Raw genomic sequence first — 19,923 nt, forward strand, 5'->3', positions numbered from 1 at the left:
CAAGCATTCATTTTATCCAAGATATAGAGATTAATAAACATTCTTTTTTGGCGGTTTATAGTAATTACTCAATAAACATTCTTAATGAGTATACACTTATTCATTTTTACTTAGTATTTAAGTTTAGATAGAGCATATTAGAATAAGAAATGACCAAACCTTCACTCAATCCAATGAAGAACTCAAGCAATTTTATTAGGAATTCTGTCATGGTCACTCAACTATAATGGTAATTGAGCTAGTTAAGTGATTATAAGAACTTAGTAGTTAAACTACCTCAACTTTTTGTTCTCTCTTTTGATGTACAAGTGCAACCAGTTCAAGATGTTTCTTTTCTTGTAAATTTTCTCAATTTGTATGTTTTTCATAATTTTTCTTGATAATGTTTATAATTTTTTTTTTAGAATTTTGATGTTGATTAATATTTAAATTATATTTATTCCATATTATTACATAATCAACAAATTCATGTTTAAAAAAACTTTTGTTTTCAATACATAATCATTGTTATGATTTAGATGAAATTATGCTCACATATTCTTTTCTTTAGAGAAAAAAATTCATACATTCCTTAAAAAGTAATCCACACATATTAATTAAAAAAGATTCATACATAGTATGCAGAAGCTTTTAATTAAAAAAAAGTTTGCTTCAATTTAAGGCAAGGAAAGAAGCCCAAATAGGATCTCCAACTTACATAACAATTTACTTATTCAAATCTATTTACATATTAGCTAAAAAAAATTTAGATGAAGTAGTTTTTTTGGGTAAAATAATTAATAATTTATATGCGAAAATATCTTTGTTATATAAGGTTGCAGTCACTATCACTATTTTATTCATTTTTTTCACTCCATAATTAAAACCCTTTCAAAAACTTCAACCATTTCCAATTCATTTTTCGTCTCCAAATTAAATTTCAAGTGTTTGATCATAGCAAAGAGAGCATAAAAAATTGCAATTTAAGGTCAAGTATCTTCATTTCATCTCACATTTCCTTGTATTGGTGTTGATTTGTGGAAGAAGAAAGCTGCGTCACTACGAATATTCACTTCCAAATTTCACCAAACTTATTTCGGATGTGCATTTCCAAAAAAAATATCTGTTACACAACTCAGAAATCTGTTTTAACAGAAGTCATGTTTTTTGCCCGTGTTAGGTATGGTGCACCCCGACAACAATCCCAAAGCTGGTGTAAAGGTTCCGGAGAAGGTCAATGAAGATGCTAAGCCGAATGAAGTGAGGGACAATGTTAAAAAGATTGTTGTCGCGATAAATGTTCGACAACAATTTACAAATGAAATGAATTTCACCTCTCGTCTACATTTGTTTGAATGGATCCAAATTGAAGCTAGCAAATTTGGGTTTGACGTTGTGATAGCAAGGTCCGACAATGGCAGTAGTAGAAGACAAGAATTTGTTGTGATGACATGCGAGAGAAGTGGGAAATATGTTCCAAAAGTTCAGACGTTAAAACATGACGACACGAAATCGAGAAAATGTGTGTGTCCGTTTAAATTGTGCGCATCTTGTAGGATTAATGGTTTGTGGTGTTTTAGTGTCATTTGCGGTATTCATAATCATGCATTGGACACCAAGCTACAAGGGCATCCAATAGTGTGTCGGCTTAAGTCGGAAGAGAAGGAATTTATTTCAGAATTATCGATAATCAAAGTTGCGTCGAGAAACATACTTGTCGATTTGAAACGAAAAGACCACAAAGTGTTTCAAATATCAGGCAGATATACAATGAACGTTATAAACCGAGCATCGCGAAAAGAGGTCTGAAGTCGAAGTATAGAGCTTGTGACATATTTTGGACTCATCCATAAACCTTTACACCAGCTTTGGAATATACACATCCGAAATAACCTTTTTTCGAAAAAAAATGTGTCTTTAGAAGTGCACATGCGAAAGCACCTTTTCTTAAAATTAAAAAAAGTGTCTTCGAAAGTGCACATGCGAAGTCATCTTTTCATGAAAAAAAATGTGTCTTCGAAAGTGCAGATGCAAAATCACCAATTTTTTCAATAAAATGCGCGTGCCGATGTGCACATCTGAAGTTTGGAGATATTTTGATATTTTTGTCAATGATCTCTAAGAAGATATATAGGTGTATTAAGATATTCCATCTGGTTAGCATATGAAGTTACAAATCTTAACTCTTACCATTTAATTGGCATCTTAAATATTATAATTTAATACTTCTTCCGTCCTAAAATAAATTTTACATTAAAAAAAAAACCTAAATGCACTTTTCGTCCCTGTAAGTTAGCGAATTTTTGATTTTCGTCCCTGTAAGTTATTTTTTTTTGTTTGACTCCCTATATTTCACTTTCGCGTTCGTTTTAGTCCCTAAAATCAAAATCCGCAGGAAATTTCACAGGAAAATCTGCAGGTAACCTGCAGATTTTCCTGTGAATTTTGGCTTTAGGGACTAAACCTCAAGCGAAAAGTAAGATATAGGGACTCAAACAAAAAAAAACAACTTTCAAGGACAAAAATCAAAAACTCGCTAATTTACAGGGACCAAAAGTACATTTTAGCCTAATATATATATATATATATATATATATATATATATATATATATATATATATATATATATATATATATATATATATATATATATATATATATATATATATAGGAGGGATATTCTTACTGCAGGAGTAAGTTATTTACACTTACTCCAAATCTGGATCATTGATTCTTCTCAATCTAATGGTTAAAAATATTAAGTAATTAAATGTGGAGAGAGAAAATCATTACTTATTACTTTTAACCATTAGATTGAGAAGAATCAATGATCCAGATTTGGAGTAAGTGTTAATAACTTACTCCTAGAGTAAGAATATCCCTCCTCATATATATATATATATATATATATATATATATATATATATATATATATATATATATATATATATATATATATATATATATATATATATATATATATATATATATATATATATATATATATATATGAGGAGGGATCAAATTACACCAATTAGTTACACCAAGTATTACACTCATTTACAACCTTTGATTCATTTAAAATCTAAAGGCTATTAAGACACCAGCTTAATAAAATGTTTCCTTTTTTCATATGATGAATCATTCCTTATATATCTATCTAATCAATTTCATATATTAATAAAATATTTTTTTCTCTCACATGAATAATCAATTCCATATATACTGCCAAATAAAAAAAATAAATAACACTTCTACTCTTAAGAAAATGAATTTAATTATTTTTTAAGAGTAGAAGTTTTATTTATTTATTTTATTTGGCAGTATATATGGAATTGATTATTCATGTGAGAGGAAAATAATATTTTATTAATACATGGAATTGATTAGGTAGATATATAAGGAATGATTGGTCATATAAAAAAAGAAAACATTTTATTAAGCTGGTGCTTTAATAGCCTTTAGATTTAAATGAAGGTTGTAAATGAGTGTAATACTTGGTGTAACTAATTGGTGTAATTTGATCCCTCCTCATATATATATATATATATATATATATATATATATATATATATATATATATATATATATATATATATATATATATATATGTATATATATATATATATATATATATATATATATATATATATATATATATATATATATATATATATATATATATATATATATATATATATATATATATTCCAAAATATTTGTCAATTTAGATTATCATTGTAATTTTATTTTTAATCTTTTAATTATACCCTCTTGACAAAGTTAGTATTCTTTCTCATAGAACCGAACCACGCCTCTCTAGATTCCAGGGTTAAATTGCTACCACTAAGCCTAGAACCTTAGCTATAATGTTAAATGTAATTATATAGAGATGTAGTATACAGTTTTGTGCAAAATAGTAAATATAATATAATTTACCACGTACGTTATTTACTTGTAAAATATTCATTCCTGCATATTATGTTTTTTTCTTCTTCTTCTTCTACATTATAGTAAAAGAATATTGTTATTTTTTAAAATAAATTTCTCAAAGATATTATTTTAGTGTAAAATTCAAATCGGTTAGAAAAATAATATTTTTTAATTAATTTAATGATAACAAAAAAAACAAAATGACATGCTATTCCTATAAACAAGTATGCATATTCTACTATAAATAAAGAGGAGCACCGTTCTGATATACTTTTCCTTGATAAACATTGCCGCTAATAAAGGAAGATTTTATTACCAGTTTATAATTTATTTATTAGTTTATAATTTATTTTTTAAATAACATTTTAATTTAGGTGGTGTCTAGGGTGAACCAGCAAGTAAGTGGTTCACCATGGACCACAATTACGAACCCTTGGATTATATAAATTATGATGGACCCTTTCACATCTAATTATATTTTCTCTTCCCTACTTTCCATTTTCATGGACATTTTGGACAATTCCATTGAGGTATCATGGTTTTTCTTCCGTTACACAACCTTCAAAACACTGAAGAACATTAAAAATTGCAAATAAAATAAATTACAACTTAGACAATTAAAACACTCGTTCAAAAACCCCCTCAAATGTTAACTGATTTGATTTGATCTTTTTATTCCGAGAATTATACGAATGTTAATGGTTTGATTTGATCCCTTGAAAAAGGTAGATAAGGGACACTGGAGATATGTTTGTGGAGTTTGGATTATCACTGCGATTGAATAAGTTGGTTATCAAGATGTAATAAAGTTTTAAGATTTTTAATTGCTCTTTCATTTTTCTTCATCTACTGCATTTTTATCTAGAAATTAAAAATACATACTCCTTCTAATTATTTCAGTTTTTGATTTCAGTAAAAATTTAAGGTTGTTTTAGTCTTCAGTTTTTTCATTGAATCAAAAAATTTCGGTTTGATTCAGAAGAAAAATGGAACTGCATAGGAAATAGTTGCAGTTATGTTTTGCATATTGTCAAGAAATGGAGGAATTGAGAACACAGCTAAAGATGTTTTTTTAATATTATTTTGTGATTCTCTTTTTATTTAGTTTTTCTCTTTGACACGAAGGTAATTCAAAAAGTTGAGAGGAGTTGAATGAGGAGAGAGAATTTGGATGGAGGTCTAATCTAGTGTGGTATAGGCAAGACAATATTCATGAGGAAATTTAATCTAACGGTTTTAAATCATGGTCCACCAATGAGGGATTTGTTGGAGCCCTCATACTAGAAGTCACCTTTAATTTATAATAGCATTTCTTCTCCTATTTTTATCTTTATTATTTTAACTAAAATTTATTTTAATCCTTTATAATCAAATTAATTTAAAATAAAATAATTATGTATTAAATGTATTTTATGTCATTTTTAATTTATCAGCTACTTAAACCGTTAATTTTACTAAACACTTCGATTAGCTTATCAAATATAAGTCATCAGCTATCAGTTATAGGCTATCTACTATCTTACCATTACTAAAAGATTGACCAAACTCTCTATTTTACCCTTTCTTCAAAAAAATATTACACTATCTACTATCTACTATCTTACCATTACTAAAAGATTGACCAAACTCTCTATTTTACCCTTTCTTCAAAAAAATATTACACTATGAAAAGGGTAATTTCGTAACATTCTAATTAAAACACTTTTCTTAACATTTGTACAAAAACTACCCATTGAACTCTTTGATAATAATGCTATAGGAAAATCATTTGGTGATACTAAAGGGATGTTTTTGTAACTACATAAATAAACCCCTCAACTCCATGCCAACTGGTTGCTTCCCATTGGCTAGATTAAACGAGTATTGCTTTTCCCTCCTCCCAAAGCTTTCAAGTATACGACTTCTTTATACTTTCAGTTCTGAGCATCCTCTCTCCATTTTGAACCTCAACAAAAACCAAACCCGTTCACTTTTCCCTCTTCTATCTCCATGTCTCTCATTCTCTATCTTCCAGACAACCTTTCCTTTCTCTCTATCGTCGCCTCTCTTTTCCCCAAACCCCCAAAACCCTAGATTGCAGTCTCCCCCTTCCTTCTTCTAAATCAAATCGAACCGGCCTATCATCCTAAACCCTTCTTTTTCTCACTCTCATTTAAATCGTTTCATTTCTCTCTCTGTAATCAACTTACACTTCTATCGTTTATTCCAAATCTTGGCGCTCCTATTGCTCTGAAGTGAAATAGTTGTTCAAGAAGCTTGGTGTACAGCCGTCAGTCTTCGAAATGGATACAATGGGTATTTCAACTTCAAACCCTAACTATTGCTTGCGAATTTGTCACACTCTCTCGCAACTGCATTTACCGGGTAATAATCTCTCTCGTCACCTCACTTCCTTTTTCCAGATATCAAGCTTCTGGATCTGAATTTATGTATGCAATTTATGTCTATCTTTATTGATTTTGTATTTAATTTTAGGTCCACAGAGTCCACTATTGCACAAGTTGTTGGAAAGACTCACTGGGCAATACACTGTCCCAAATGTATTTGTTGGTAAGCAATCACTCGAAATTTGCAATCTTCTTTTTTGTTGTTGATAATTTCTGTTGAATGCTTACTAAGGTTGTTGGATGCTTACTAGGGTTTTAGATAAGTAGATCTGTTTTTTTATGTATTTTTGTGCAGAACAAAATATGGAGTGAGAATACAATTGTTCTCAATATCTTTATTTATTTGAACAAATGACCACAAAGTTGCTGATAACATCATTCCTGTCAAAATTGACAACTTCAACTGAGAGGTATTAATGTTGGCTTTCTTTATACTAATGTTAAAACAATTGCTAAGAATGTTAAAACAATTGCTAAGAAGTCTTTGTTCACAAATCCTAATACTGAAAATTCAGGAAGATCCACTTGAAACTGTTGCACTGATGACACCGTTTGTTACTTTATACTAATATTGCTCCCTGCTTATTTTGTATGGTACAGGGTGTCGGGCCTAGCATAGCTCTAGGTTTTTCCGTTTACGAGAGCTTATGTTCTTCTTGGAAGTCTCAAAGGTGAATATTTGTACTTGCAATGAATTGAGGTGCTCTTTATGCTAAAGGAAACTTCTTGTTGCTTGGTACATATATGGTTTTGTCAGTATTTATAGTCAATTTTTTTTTTTTAAATTTAGGCCAGATGATTCTACTGTAATGGTCAGTCTTGCTTGTGGTCTTATCTTTGTATTTCCCACTAGAGATTTTAATCCTATAATTGTTTTGCCCTGTGTATTTTAGTTCTACCTCAGCATAATAACAACATTTATAATTTGGTAGATTTCCTCATTTCCATCCTTTTCCAATATATGTTATATTGAATTAATGCTTGACACTCATTCTTATGACCCTCATATTAAAAATTACAGTGAGCCATGGATAACGGGATATGATAAGATTTATAGCATTGGTGGCAATTTTTATTTGTCGTAGCTTACTCCATCTCTAGACGTAAATGTAATGTGTTTGGTGTTGTTTTAGGTCTGTCAGTTGCTATGGAGCTATCACGATTTGTTGCTGACTCAAAATTAGTGAAATTACCAGAAATGCGAGTAAGTTTCAGGATTAAGTTTCGAGATTAGGTTTTAGGATTATATATATTTGTTTGTCGTAACTTATAATCATCATGATTTACTCATATTTTTACTACTGTTAACTCAACTCTACCTATATCCCTCTATGTATGCTTCAATTTCAGGATTATCATGTCTGTCAAACGCATGGAATGGCTCAAAACTTCTCATTAATTTAGACCATTAACAGGTTAAGGATTTTAAATCCAAGTAAGACACTTTTTGGTGATTTGTGTTGATTTAACAATTTGGAGGAGCACTAATTTTCAGATTAGGATCATCAGAACTCTCCAATGCACCCTCCTATTCTCTAACCCAAACTTCTGAGTCATTTGTTTTTTTGACTTACTACTACTTCCAGCTTAATTCTTGCGCCTATGCTAAGACTCTATTTTGCATATTCTGATTTTTGTCATATGCTGCAGTCGAGGAAAAAAACTTCATTAACATATCACTTTTGCCACAAGCCATCATGTTCTCACATTAAACAAGGAAGAAAGGCTACTTTGCTACAACATACTAAACTTCATATTTTTCGGTTACCACTACCACTTCCATGTAAGATACAATTCTATTATATAAAATAGAAAAATTATACCATGCTTTCATTAACCATTGGATTGACTTACTCTTTTTCTACAACTTTCAATTTGATTACAGTACTTAGGCTGCATTATCATTACAAACTATGCTTAGGATGAAAAGAATAAAAGTTCGTTCGAGAGGTGGGGGCAGCTGTCGGCTGCATTTGTTCTGTAGAAGCGTTGTCCAAATGGCTGTCCCGATCGGTCTTTAGACTTTGTGATATAACTGTTGGATAGCTTTCAAGCCCCGGTATGCAGGGAGTTGTAAATCTTAGAGGTTGATCTGGCTGCTGTCAAGCTTTCTTAACAGAGGGCATTTCCCTCTTCTTTCCCATTTTGGAGCTGTTGCTGTATTATCTTTGAATTTTCAGAAATCAAGTTTGCTTTACCGACCTTCGTGTGTTCCGGGGTGCTGTTTTTCAAGGGCTCTGCTTGCAAAGCAGTGTGTGGATAGCTTCTCGTCTGGTTGCTCGTATCGGCCGCGTGTTTTGGAGGCATGTTCTAATGGCGTTAGCAGATATTGATCTAAGGTGTGGCGGTGCCGTTGGGTTTTCAGACAATCTGTTATGGTGTTTAGTCTCTCATTTTGGACAGGGTTGTTGGTGTTTCTCTGCAGAAAATTAGATGTAACAAGTTGTTAGTTGAATTGGTTTTACTTTGGTTACATTGAGTTATAAGTCCAAGTATGTAGGAGTTTTAGCTTATGCAATATGCTTTTTCTGGTATCGGTGTGGTGAACTGCTGTTAGTTAGCAGTTAGCAGGAAATTTTGTTATTTTGGTATCTCTTATACCATTTGGTTAATATAATTCTTTATGTTGGCCTTTAAAAAAAAAAGTAACTACACCTGCATTGTGTCAACTAATTAAAAGCATTGTGTATTCCAGTATAATTAAAGGGCAAGTATGGTTAATGAAATAATATCATTACCAAAAAAATAAAAAATAATATGAAATAATATTGGCCTTTGTAATTAACAAAAATACAATGCATGATTTCACGCCTCTAACAGCCTAACTTCTAAAAAAACTATCAAAACCATATTTTTAAGGTTTTGTTTTTACAGGTTACTAAGACATTCCCAACTGCTAATATCAGGTTACTAAGACATTCTAATCTAATTTTATGTATATCTTTAATCATATTGTTAAAATAATCTAATTTTTTATGTCTAATAGCTACTCAACTTGGTAATTAATAAATTTTGTAATTTTTAATGTCATTCCTATAAATTTTATTATAAAAAATTATCTACTCAACTTGGTAATTAATAAATTTTGTAATTTTTAATGTCATTTCTATAAACTTTATTATAAAAAATTATAAATTTATTATTGTATTTTAAGGAAACAATAGAGTAAATTTTACGAACTCCTATAAATTTTATCATTGAAATTCCGGATTCTCACGGATCACTATCACCGTAATACATTTTTTATTTTAATTAATAAAATATTTCTAAATATTTCTAATTAGTAGGCAAATTTTATTATTACAATTATAAATTTTACTTAAAATTACAAATGATAGAACCCGTGCGGACGCACGGGTCTTCGACTAGTAAGTTATTAGTCATCAGTCATCTGACATAAGTTATAAGCTATCAGCTACCTTATCATCTATTGAGATAAACCAGGTGCAATTAAGAAGCGTTGAGAAACAAAGTGTGATGAAAAGTGGATAGAACATTTATAAGTGAGAAAAGTGGATACTTAAGCATTTATAAGTGAGAGAACATACATACCTATTACCTTAAGGTTTTGGGTGAGTATGTGGTGTGTCTCTCACAAGGTGTCTTGCTTATAGAAAAATATGTTAGAACAAGATTTGTTCTGATCAATATTCTTAGTTTTGATGATAACAATGTATATGAATTTTGTATGAGATAATGTGGTACTCTAATCCTATGCAATTTCCATTTCAGGAATCACATAAAGAGTATGCACAAAATCAACGCAAGAAGCACTGACTCAGAAGGTTCAGCATGCAACATCAGAACATGGTCTGGCAAGATATCAGAAGATGGTCAAGCAGAATCAGAACATGGTCTATGGAAGCATCAGAAGGACTTGAGATCAGAAGTAGAAGCACTGAAGTTCTCATGGTATCACGCTAAGAAGCACTTCAAGGTCAGAAGACAAGAATATGCTCTGCACCAAGCTGTTTGACTCTGATGATATTCAACGTTGTTTACACAAACATCATATCAGAAGCAAGTACAAGATGGCAGGCTACGCTGACTGACAAAAGGAACGTTAGTAGCTATTAAAGGCAACGTCAGTAGACACACCGAAAGCAAGGCTCGAGGTAGTTGACAAAAGAGTGAAACATTAAATGCAATGCTGTGCGGATCACGCAAAGCATTAAATGCTCCCAACGGTCATCTTCTCAAACGCCTATAAATAGAAGTTCTGAAGAGAAGCTGAATACAACACTTTGCGCAAACATACAAAAATGTTGTCAAATTCAAAAAGCTCTCAAACTTCATCTTCAACCTCACTACATTGCTGTTGTAATATATTAGTGAGATTAAGCTTAAACTTAAGAGAAAAATCACAGTTGTGATAATAGCTTATTAAGAAGCATTGTAACTCTTAAAAGAATTTGTTTACATTAATTTGTAGAACTAGAGTGATCAGGTTGTGATCAGTATACTCTAGAAAGTCTTAGAGGGTATCTAAGCAGTTTGTTCCTAGAGTGATCAGGTTGTGATCAGAATACTCTAGAAGACTTAGAAGTTATCTAAGTGGAAAACCATTGTAATCTTGTGTGATTAGTGGATTAAATCCTCAGGTGAGGTAAATCACTCCAAGGGGGTGGACTGCAGTAGTTTAGTTAACAACGAACCAGGATAAAAATCATTGTGCAAATTGTTTTTATCTTACAAGTTTTAAAGCTACACTTATTCAACCCCCCCCCCCCCTTTCTAAGTGTTTTTCTATCCTTCAATTGGCATCAGAGCACCGGTTCTAAGGTGCAAGCACTTAAACGTGTTTAAAAAAGATTCAGGAAGAGAAAAACGCTTAAGTCAAGATGGCTGGTGAAGATCCAACTCATACATCTACATCCGGCTCTGCTGAGCAACACAATGGAAATGGTAACAATGGTTATACTAGACCACCAGTATTTGATGGTGAAAACTTTGAATACTGGAAAGACAAACTTGAAAGTTACTTCCTTGGTCTAGATGGTGACTTATGGGATCTTCTGATGGATGGTTACAAACATCCAGTGAAAGCTACTGGTGTAAAGCTTACAAGACAAGAAATGAATGATGATCAAAAGAAGCAATTCAAAAATCATCATAAGTGTAGGACTGTTTTGCTGAATGCTATCTCTCATGCTGAATATGAGAAGATATCTAACAGGGAAACTGCCTATGATATATATGAGTCATTGAAAATGACCCATGAAGGAAATGCCCAAGTCAAGGAGACTAAAGCTCTTGCCTTGATCCAGAAATATGAAGCCTTCAAGATGGAGGATGATGAAAATATTGAGAAGATGTTCTCAATATTTCAAACGCTAACTGCTGGATTAAGATTTCTTGACAAGGGATACACAAGGGCTGATCATGTCAAGAAGATCATCAGAAGCTTGCCAAGAAGATGGGGTCCTATGGTGACTGCTTTCAAAATTGCCAAGAATCTGAATGAAGTCTCTCTTGAAGAATTGATCAGTGCTCTGAGGAGTCATGAAATTGAGCTGGATGCTAATGAACCTCATAAGAAAGGTAAGTCTATTGCATTAAAATCTAATTATAAAAAATGCACTAACGCTTTTCAGGCTGAAGAAGAAGATTATGAAGAATCAGAATCAGAAGAAGAAGATGAAATGTCCATGATCTCCAGAAGGGTAAACCAACTCTGGAAGAGCAAGCAAAGGAAGTTCAAAAACTTCAGAAGTTCAAAGAAGCCTGAAAGAGGAGAATCTTCTGGAGGCAGAAGATCTGACAAGAAGAAGGTCATCTGTTATGAGTGCAATGAGCCTAGACACTTCAAGAATGAATGTCCAAAACTTCAGAAGGAGAATCCCAAGAAGAAGTTTCATAAGAAGAAAGGTCTTATGGCAACATGGAATGATTCAGAATCAGAATCAGACTCTGAAGGCGAGCAGGCAAACCTTGCACTGATGGCCACAGTGGGTGATGGATCAGAATCTACATCAGAATCAGATTCTGAAGAGGTATTTTCTGAACTATCTAGAGAAGAGTTAGTTTCCAATTTAACTGAACTTTTGGAACTCAAGGCTCATCTTAGTATCAAATACAAAAAGCTGAAAAAGCTATTTGATTCTGAAACTAAGAAGCTGGAAGTGGAAAATTCTGAACTGAAGGAAAAAGTTTTAAAATTATCCAAAGATATTGGATCTCCTTCTGAATCAGAAAAATCCATTCCTAGTCTCAATCATATTCTGAAAGAATATGACTCGAGCTTCAGAAAGTTTTTATCTAGAAGCATTGGCAGAAGTCATCTTGCTTCTATGATATATGGTGTTTCTGGAAACAAAAGGATTGGCGTTGGCTATGAGGGTGATACCCCACACAAATTTGAACCTGTTGATGATATGAAAATCACATACAAGCCATTGTATGATCAGTTCAAATATGGCCACTCACATGATCTTAGGCTCACTTCACATGCCAAAAGCTTTAACACTACACACACCAAGAAGCATGTGACACAACCTAAAAAATATCATGCTGCCAAACCTAAAGAATATCATGTTGTTCCTCCTGTTACTTATTATGCTAAACCCAAGTTCACTCAGAACTTGAGAAAAACTAACAAGAAAGGACCCAAGAAATTGTGGGTACCTAAGGAGAAGATAATTTCTGTTGCAGATATCCTTAGCACCAAAGAAGACAAAGCACAAAATGTCATGGTACCTGGACTCTGGGTGCTCGCGACACATGACGGGAAGAAGGTCTATGTTCCAAGACCTGGTGCTTAAGTCTGGTGGAGAAGTCAAGTTTGGAAGAGATCAGAAGGGCAAGATAATTGGCTCTGGAACCATAAGTATGGGTAACTCTCCTTCCATAACTAATGTACTTCTTGTAGAAGGATTAGCGCATAACTTATTGTCCATAAGTCAATTAAGTGACAATGGTTATGACATAATCTTTAATCAAAAGTCTTGCAAGGCTGTAAGTCAGAAGGATGGCTCAATCCTATTTACAGGCGAGAGAAAGAACAACATTTATAAGATTGATCTTTCAGATCTTGAGAAGCAGAAGGTGACTTGCCTTATGTCTGTTTCTGAAGAGCAATGGGTCTGGCACAGAAGATTAGGACATGCTAGTTTGAGAAAGATCTCTCAGATTAACAAACTAAATCTGGTCAGAGGACTCCCAAATCTGAAATACAAATCAGATGCTCTTTGTGAAGCATGTCAGAAGGGCAAGTTCTCCAAACCTGCATTCAAGTCTAAGAATGTTGTATCTTCCTCTAGGCCGTTAGAACTTTTGCACATTGATCTGTTTGGACCAGTCAAAACAACATCTGTCAGAGGGAAGAAATATGGACTAGTCATTGTAGATGATTATAGCCGCTGGACATGGGTAAAGTTCTTAAAACACAAGGATGAGTCTCATTTAGTGTTCTTTGAATTCTGCACTCAGATTCAATCTGAGAAGGAGTGCAATATCATAAAGGTCAGAAGTGATCATGGTGGTGAATTTGAGAACAGATTCTTTGAGGAGTTCTTCAAAGAAAATGGTATTGCCCATGATTTCTCTTGCCCTAGAACTCCACAGCAAAATGGAGTTGTAGAGCGAAAGAATAGGACTCTACAAGAAATGGCCAGAACCATGATCAATGAAACCAATATGGCTAAGCACTTCTGGGCAGAAGCAATAAACACTGCATGTTATATTCAGAATAGAATCTCTATAAGACCTATTCTAAATAAGACTCCTTATGAATTGTGGAAGAACAGAAAGCCCAACATTTCATATTTTCATCCTTTTGGATGTGTTTGTTTCATTCTGAATACTAAAGATCATCTTGGTAAGTTTGACTCTAAGGCACAAAAATGTTTCCTTCTTGGATATTCTGAATGCTCTAAAGGCTACAGAGTATACAATACTGAAACATTGGTTGTGGAAGAATCAATCAATATCAGATTTGATGATAAGCTTGGTCTTGAAAAGCCAAAGCAGTTTGAGAATTTTGTAGATATAGATATTGATATATCAGAAGCTGAAGAACCAAGAAGCAAAGTTTCAGAAGCTGAAAATCTCAGAAGCAAAGGATCAGAAGATCAAGTTGCTGCATCTTTAGAGAATCTCAGAATTTCTGAAGAGCCAACAGTCAGAAGATCTTCTAGACTCACCTCAGCTCACTCAGAAGACGTGATTCTTGGAAAGAAAGATGATCCTATCAGAACAAGAGCATTCCTTAAGAACAACGCAAAATGTCAATTAGGTCTTGTTTCTTTGATCGAGCCAACTTCTGTTGATCAAGCTCTAGAAGATCCAGACTGGATAATTGCCATGCAAGAAGAACTTAATCAGTTTACAAGGAATGATGTATGGGATCTTGTTCCTAGACCAAAAGGATTCAACATCATTGGTACAAAGTGGGTTTTCAGAAACAAGCTTAGTGAGAAGGGAGAAGTGGTAAGAAACAAAGCCAGACTGGTGGCTCAGGGTTATAGTCAGCAAGAAGGTATTGACTATACAGAAACCTTTGCACCAGTGGCCAGGTTAGAATCTATTCGCTTATTAATCTCCTTTGCCACTCAACATAACATCACTCTGTATCAGATGGATGTTAAGAGTGCCTTCTTAAATGGCTATATAGATGAGGAAGTCTATGTCCACCAACCTCCTGGTTTAGAAGAATCCAAGTCTCCAGAACATGTTTTCAAACTAAAGAAATCATTGTATGGTTTGAAACAAGCTCCTAGAGCTTGGTATGAAGGATTAAGTTCTTTCCTTCTGGACAATGGTTTCAATAGAGGACAAGTGGATACGACTCTCTTCTGTAAAACATCTAAGAAGGACATTTTAATTTGTCAAATTTATGTTGATGATATTATTTTTGGAACATCTAATGCTACACTTGGGAAGGAGTTTGCTAAGTCTATGCAGGCTGAATTTGAAATGAGTATGATGGGAGAACTCAAGTATTTTATTGGGATTCAAATCAATCAAACTTCTGATGGAACATATGTTCATCAAACGAAGTATGTGAAAGAACTTCTGAAGAAGTTTAATCTTTCTGAAAGCAAAGAAGCCAAAACTCCTATGCATCCAACCTATGTCCTAGGTAAGGATGAGGTAAGTAAGAAGGTAGATCAGAAGTTGTACAGAGGTATGATTGGATCTCTTCTATATTTAACTGCTTCTAGACATGGCATTTTATTCAGTGTTTGTTTGTGCGCTAGATTCCAATCAGATCCTAGAGAATCTCACTTAACTGTTGTTAAGAGAATTCTGAGGTATCTGAAAGGTACTACTAATGTTGGTTTAGTCTACAGAAGATCTAAAGAATACAACTTAGTAGGATTTTGTGATGCTGACTATGCTGGAGATAGAATTGAAAGGAAGAGTACTTCTGGAAGTTGTCAATTTCTTGGAAGTCACCTGATCTCTTGGTACAGCAAGAAGCAAGCTACCATTGCCCTCTCAACAACAAAAGCAGAATATGTTGCTGCTGCTGGTTGTAGCACACAAATGCTCTGGATGAAAAGTCAGCTAGAAGATTATCAAATATATGAGAGTAACATTCCTATCTTCTGTGATAATACTTCTGCCATATGTTTATCTAAGAATCCTATCTTACATTCCAAAGCTAAACATATCGAGATCAAACATCATTTCATTAGGGACTATGTTCAGAAGGGTGTTCTTTCTTTAAACTTTGTGGATACAGACCATCAATGGGCTGATATCTTTACAAAACCCCTTGCTGAAGATAGGTTTAAGTTCATTCTGAAGAATATCAGTATGGATTTATGCTCAGAATGAGAAGATGAGAAGGTCTTACGTATGGTTAAGTTCTGAAATGTGTTGGGATTATGTTTTTATAAGAAGTTCTGATAATGATTAATTAGAAGTTCTGATTTTGTTATTACTAACGTTTCATTATCTAAGTTGATTCAGAATGTCTTTTAGAGTAAAACAGCTGTCATCAGTTTTCTAGAAAATGAACACGTGTTCACTATTTTTGGACAAGCATGCGTGCAATTGAGGAGACGCTGCCCTAGGTAACTGTGCAAATCAAGTCAACTTTTCACTTTATCTCTCCTAACGTCATATCTCATTAAATGCAAATTGATGTCATGTTTTTGTGTAATCATTTCACTTAAAACATATTGCATTTTTTTTGTTTTTTTTTTCTGTTATCCAACCTTTTATATACTCATCTTCATTTTCATTTCATCTTTTTACTCTCTCTCTTCATTCATCCCTCTCTTTCTTTTCTCACTCATCGCATAAACCCTAGTTTGTGACTACATCTCAGTATATCACCATGAATCCTTCGTCAAGTTCATCAAGCCAAGAAGAAATGTCTTCTACTCATCTGGTTTTTAGCAAGCATGGGTATGCTCCATTGAAGACCTGTTCCATTCCAACATCAGAAATGGAAGTTCTTTGTGAATCTTCAGTGGATTTTGAAAATCTAAAAGTACATGGTTTCAAACCCGATGCAAAGACAATGGCTCAAGGCTGGTCAAACTACCTTGATAGATTGGTTGGACCAATTTATCCTGCTCTAGTGAAAGATTTCTAGGCTCATGCAACGGTTACCCCAACTGCAATCATCTCCATCGTGTTAGGGCATGAAGTTGTGATAACTGAAAAGTTGATAAGGAAGCTGTACAACCTAGATGATGAAGAAGGAAGTACTGGTCCTCTTCATGGCAGAGTTTGTTGGGCACAGGTTGAGAGACAAATATCTAATGCTACTGGTCTTGAATCTCATCAAACTGGTGTGTTGAAGTCGTTCTACCAAGTTTGGGCTGAGATTATTCTGGGATCTCTTCATCATAGAAGAAGATTGTTCTCCTCATCATACATCAATCCGGATCACAAGTTTGCTCTCTTCTGCATTGGAAGAAGAATTGAACTCAACATCTCCAATATTCTTTTTCAGAATCTGAAGACCTCTATTGAAGAGTCAAGAGATGAAGAACGTGAGAAGTTTCCTCACCTTCCAAGAACATCTAGTCCCTTTGCCAGAATGATTTCTGACATTCTGATTGAAAGTGACCTGTTGGATTCCTTTAGGACTATTGGAACATCCAAGTTCTTTGGTGTCATTCAAGGGTACGTTATAAATGGTTTTGATCTGCAAAGGTTGGAACTTATTCAGAAGGTAATTTCTACTCTAGTGATCTTCCCAGATATTCTGACCAGAAGAATTCCGGTTGAAGGCTTTGCTTCCTTGTTTAAAGAAGAACTTAACAAGGCAGTTAAGCGTTATTTGGAAGCTTCTGTGAGAGCTCAATCATCTGTTGATCCTGCATGGATTCGTGGAAGAGTTCTTCCTTCTCTGGCTGACCTACAGAAGAAGGATCAGAAGAAGAAAGAAGCAAGGCTGAAGAGAAAGGCTCAAGAAGAAGAAGCCAAGAAAGCCAAGAAGCAGAGGGTCACCTTTGATCCTGTCAAAGTAAACTCCAAAGAATATTAAGAGCAGCGCATCAGGGAGTCTTTCCGTGCTGAAAGAACTAACAATTTTCCCAAGCAAGTATACCAACCACCTCCTTCTGAACCTCAAACTTCTCTCCCCATCCCAAACAGTATCCAACCTTCTCCTTCTAAACCTCACAACACCTTCACCATTCCAAATCCTCCCCAACCATCTCTTTCTACACCTGTTTTGAACCCTGTTCCACTAAATGTCTATCCCCCAACTCCTTCTGATTTCCCATCCTCATCAACCCTCCCCACAGATATTCCATCTTCATCCACCACAGCAGTTCCACCTTCTCTATCCCATCCCTTACCTTCCAGAAAATCCAACCCATATTGCCTCCTTTACCCTGACTACAAATTCACCTTCAACCCTCCTGAACCTGAACCTCATATCTTCCTAGAGTTGTTCAAACATGAATTTGTCTATAGGCTGGATCTCTTGAGAGATGCTTTCTTCAATGACCTTGATGATGTTTCTTGTAGAATCCTTTGGAGAAGCTTTCGACAGGATTTTCAGGTTGAAGCAATGAAAGTCCAGAAGAGACTAGTGGCTGCTGCACCTGGTTATGCTGGATATCGTCTAGAAGCTGATGATGGTGTATACTATCATCCCATCATAAACATGAGAGTTCTTGAGGAGAAGATGTTTGTTGATGAATTTCTGGATAATCCTTGTAGGGAGATTGTGGTTTGGAGACCTAAGTATCCAGTTCTGATTGGAGACTTCAAGTGGCTGTTTGATTTTCTGAGGGAGAATCCTTCTGCGAAGGCCCCCAATACGATCATTCCAGAAGTTGTTTATCCTCCAGAAGTTGAAGGTCCAACTCCTCCAAGGAATCTTGCTGCCATTCTTCAAGCACTTGAGAATGGAGATTCTGATCTTCTTGCTCTTGAGTATGAAGAAGATACTTCTAGGGAAGAAGCTGGTGCTGAGATTCATCCTGTTGGAGATATTCCTGCTGAGGAAAATCATGATGATGATCTCACAATGGATGCTGCTGTTGAGATTGTTGTCCCTCTGAACAGAAGTTGTGAAGCTTCTTCTGGTGAACCATCTCTTCTGGTGAAGACTCTAGAGGTTATTTAGAAGAATCAAGCTGAACTATCTTCTCGTATGGACAAGCAAGATGTTATCAACGATGAGTTTCACTCATTCATGGAGAAGCAGTCTGAGAGTAATGCTGGGATTCATGACATGCTGGCCAAGATTATGTCTAAGCTAGGCTCGTCTTAGTCTTTTTGTGTCTTAGTTGTTTCCTTCCTTTTTGCATCTGCTTTGTGCATCTATCTTCTCATCCCATGTATCTTCTGATTATTTCAAATGAATGAAAATCCTTTATCCTTCTCTCATATTGTTTTTCATCTGAATCTTTTATGTTTTTTGATGTTATGACAAAAAGGGGGAGAAAATGTGATAAATGATCTGATTTATATTATCAGTTGCTGGGAGTAAGTCTCCACATTTCTAACAAGAATTTGCAAGTTCCATGTCTTTGAGTGTTTTGCAGGATTGAAGACATAAGGAAAAGCAATTCTATATAGAAACAAGCTCATGGAAATTGAAGCAAGCTGAGTGTTGTGAAGCTTCAAGATCAGAAGCAAGAAGGAAGAATGTTATGATATTCTGATGATAGAATATGCTCTAACACATTTTTTCCTTATATGTTCTGATGCATGTTTTTGTTCTAAATATGCTCTGAAACATTATTGTTTATGCTCTGATACATATTATATGTTCTGATACATATTTTATGTTCTGATTCATTCATGCTCTGACTTTTGTCGTTTAGTTTGTTCTGTAACATTTTAGGATGTAGAGATGCTCTGATGATGCTCTGGTACATTCAACAATGTTCTGATACAATCTAGCATGCAATGATTCAAGAATAAATTCAAGCTCTGAAGCTGTCCTATGGAAGCAAGAAGCAGAAGCTATGAATGTTCTGAAGATCTAAGCATATGTGATCGTCTCAACTGAAATGGAAAATACTCAGGGAAGTCCTTTATTTTTAAATTTCTTCCAGTATTTATTTCAGGGGGAGATTGTTAATCTCAGGGGGAGACATATTCACACACTATGTTTATATGCTTATGCTATAACTGTGTAATTTTCTTTAGCCGTCTGATATTCTGATTGCAAATTCATATCATTTATATATGTTTTTGTCATCAT

At 34.1% G+C, this 19,923-nt stretch overlaps 1 protein-coding gene and 1 long non-coding RNA gene across 4 annotated transcripts; both read left to right on the top strand.

Moving 5' to 3' along the window:
• The first annotated feature begins 1,161 nt into the window (after positions 1 to 1,161).
• LOC131655402 (uncharacterized) lies at positions 1,162 to 1,788 on the top strand. The gene has a single exon (XM_058925288.1). The coding sequence runs from the start codon at positions 1,162 to 1,164 to the stop codon at positions 1,786 to 1,788; it is 627 nt and encodes a 208-aa protein (XP_058781271.1).
• A 4,026-nt stretch (positions 1,789 to 5,814) lies between these two features.
• On the top strand, positions 5,815 to 9,060 carry LOC131644308 (uncharacterized). Of its 3 annotated transcripts, none has more exons than XR_009296392.1 (6): positions 5,815 to 6,276; positions 6,388 to 6,462; positions 6,595 to 6,709; positions 6,900 to 6,970; positions 7,433 to 8,082; positions 8,185 to 9,060. It is a non-coding gene; the product is annotated as an uncharacterized LOC131644308 (long non-coding RNA). The 3 variants fall into 3 exon arrangements; XR_009296393.1 differs by having other exon boundaries at positions 6,396 to 6,462; XR_009296394.1 differs by lacking the exons at positions 5,815 to 6,276; positions 6,388 to 6,462; positions 6,595 to 6,709; positions 6,900 to 6,970 and adding an exon at positions 7,058 to 7,227 and having other exon boundaries at positions 8,185 to 9,048.
• The last annotated feature ends 10,863 nt before the right edge of the window (positions 9,061 to 19,923 follow it).

Source organism: Vicia villosa, linkage group LG1 (assembly GCF_029867415.1).
Source record: "Vicia villosa cultivar HV-30 ecotype Madison, WI linkage group LG1, Vvil1.0, whole genome shotgun sequence".
Lineage (NCBI taxonomy): Eukaryota > Viridiplantae > Streptophyta > Magnoliopsida > Fabales > Fabaceae > Vicia > Vicia villosa.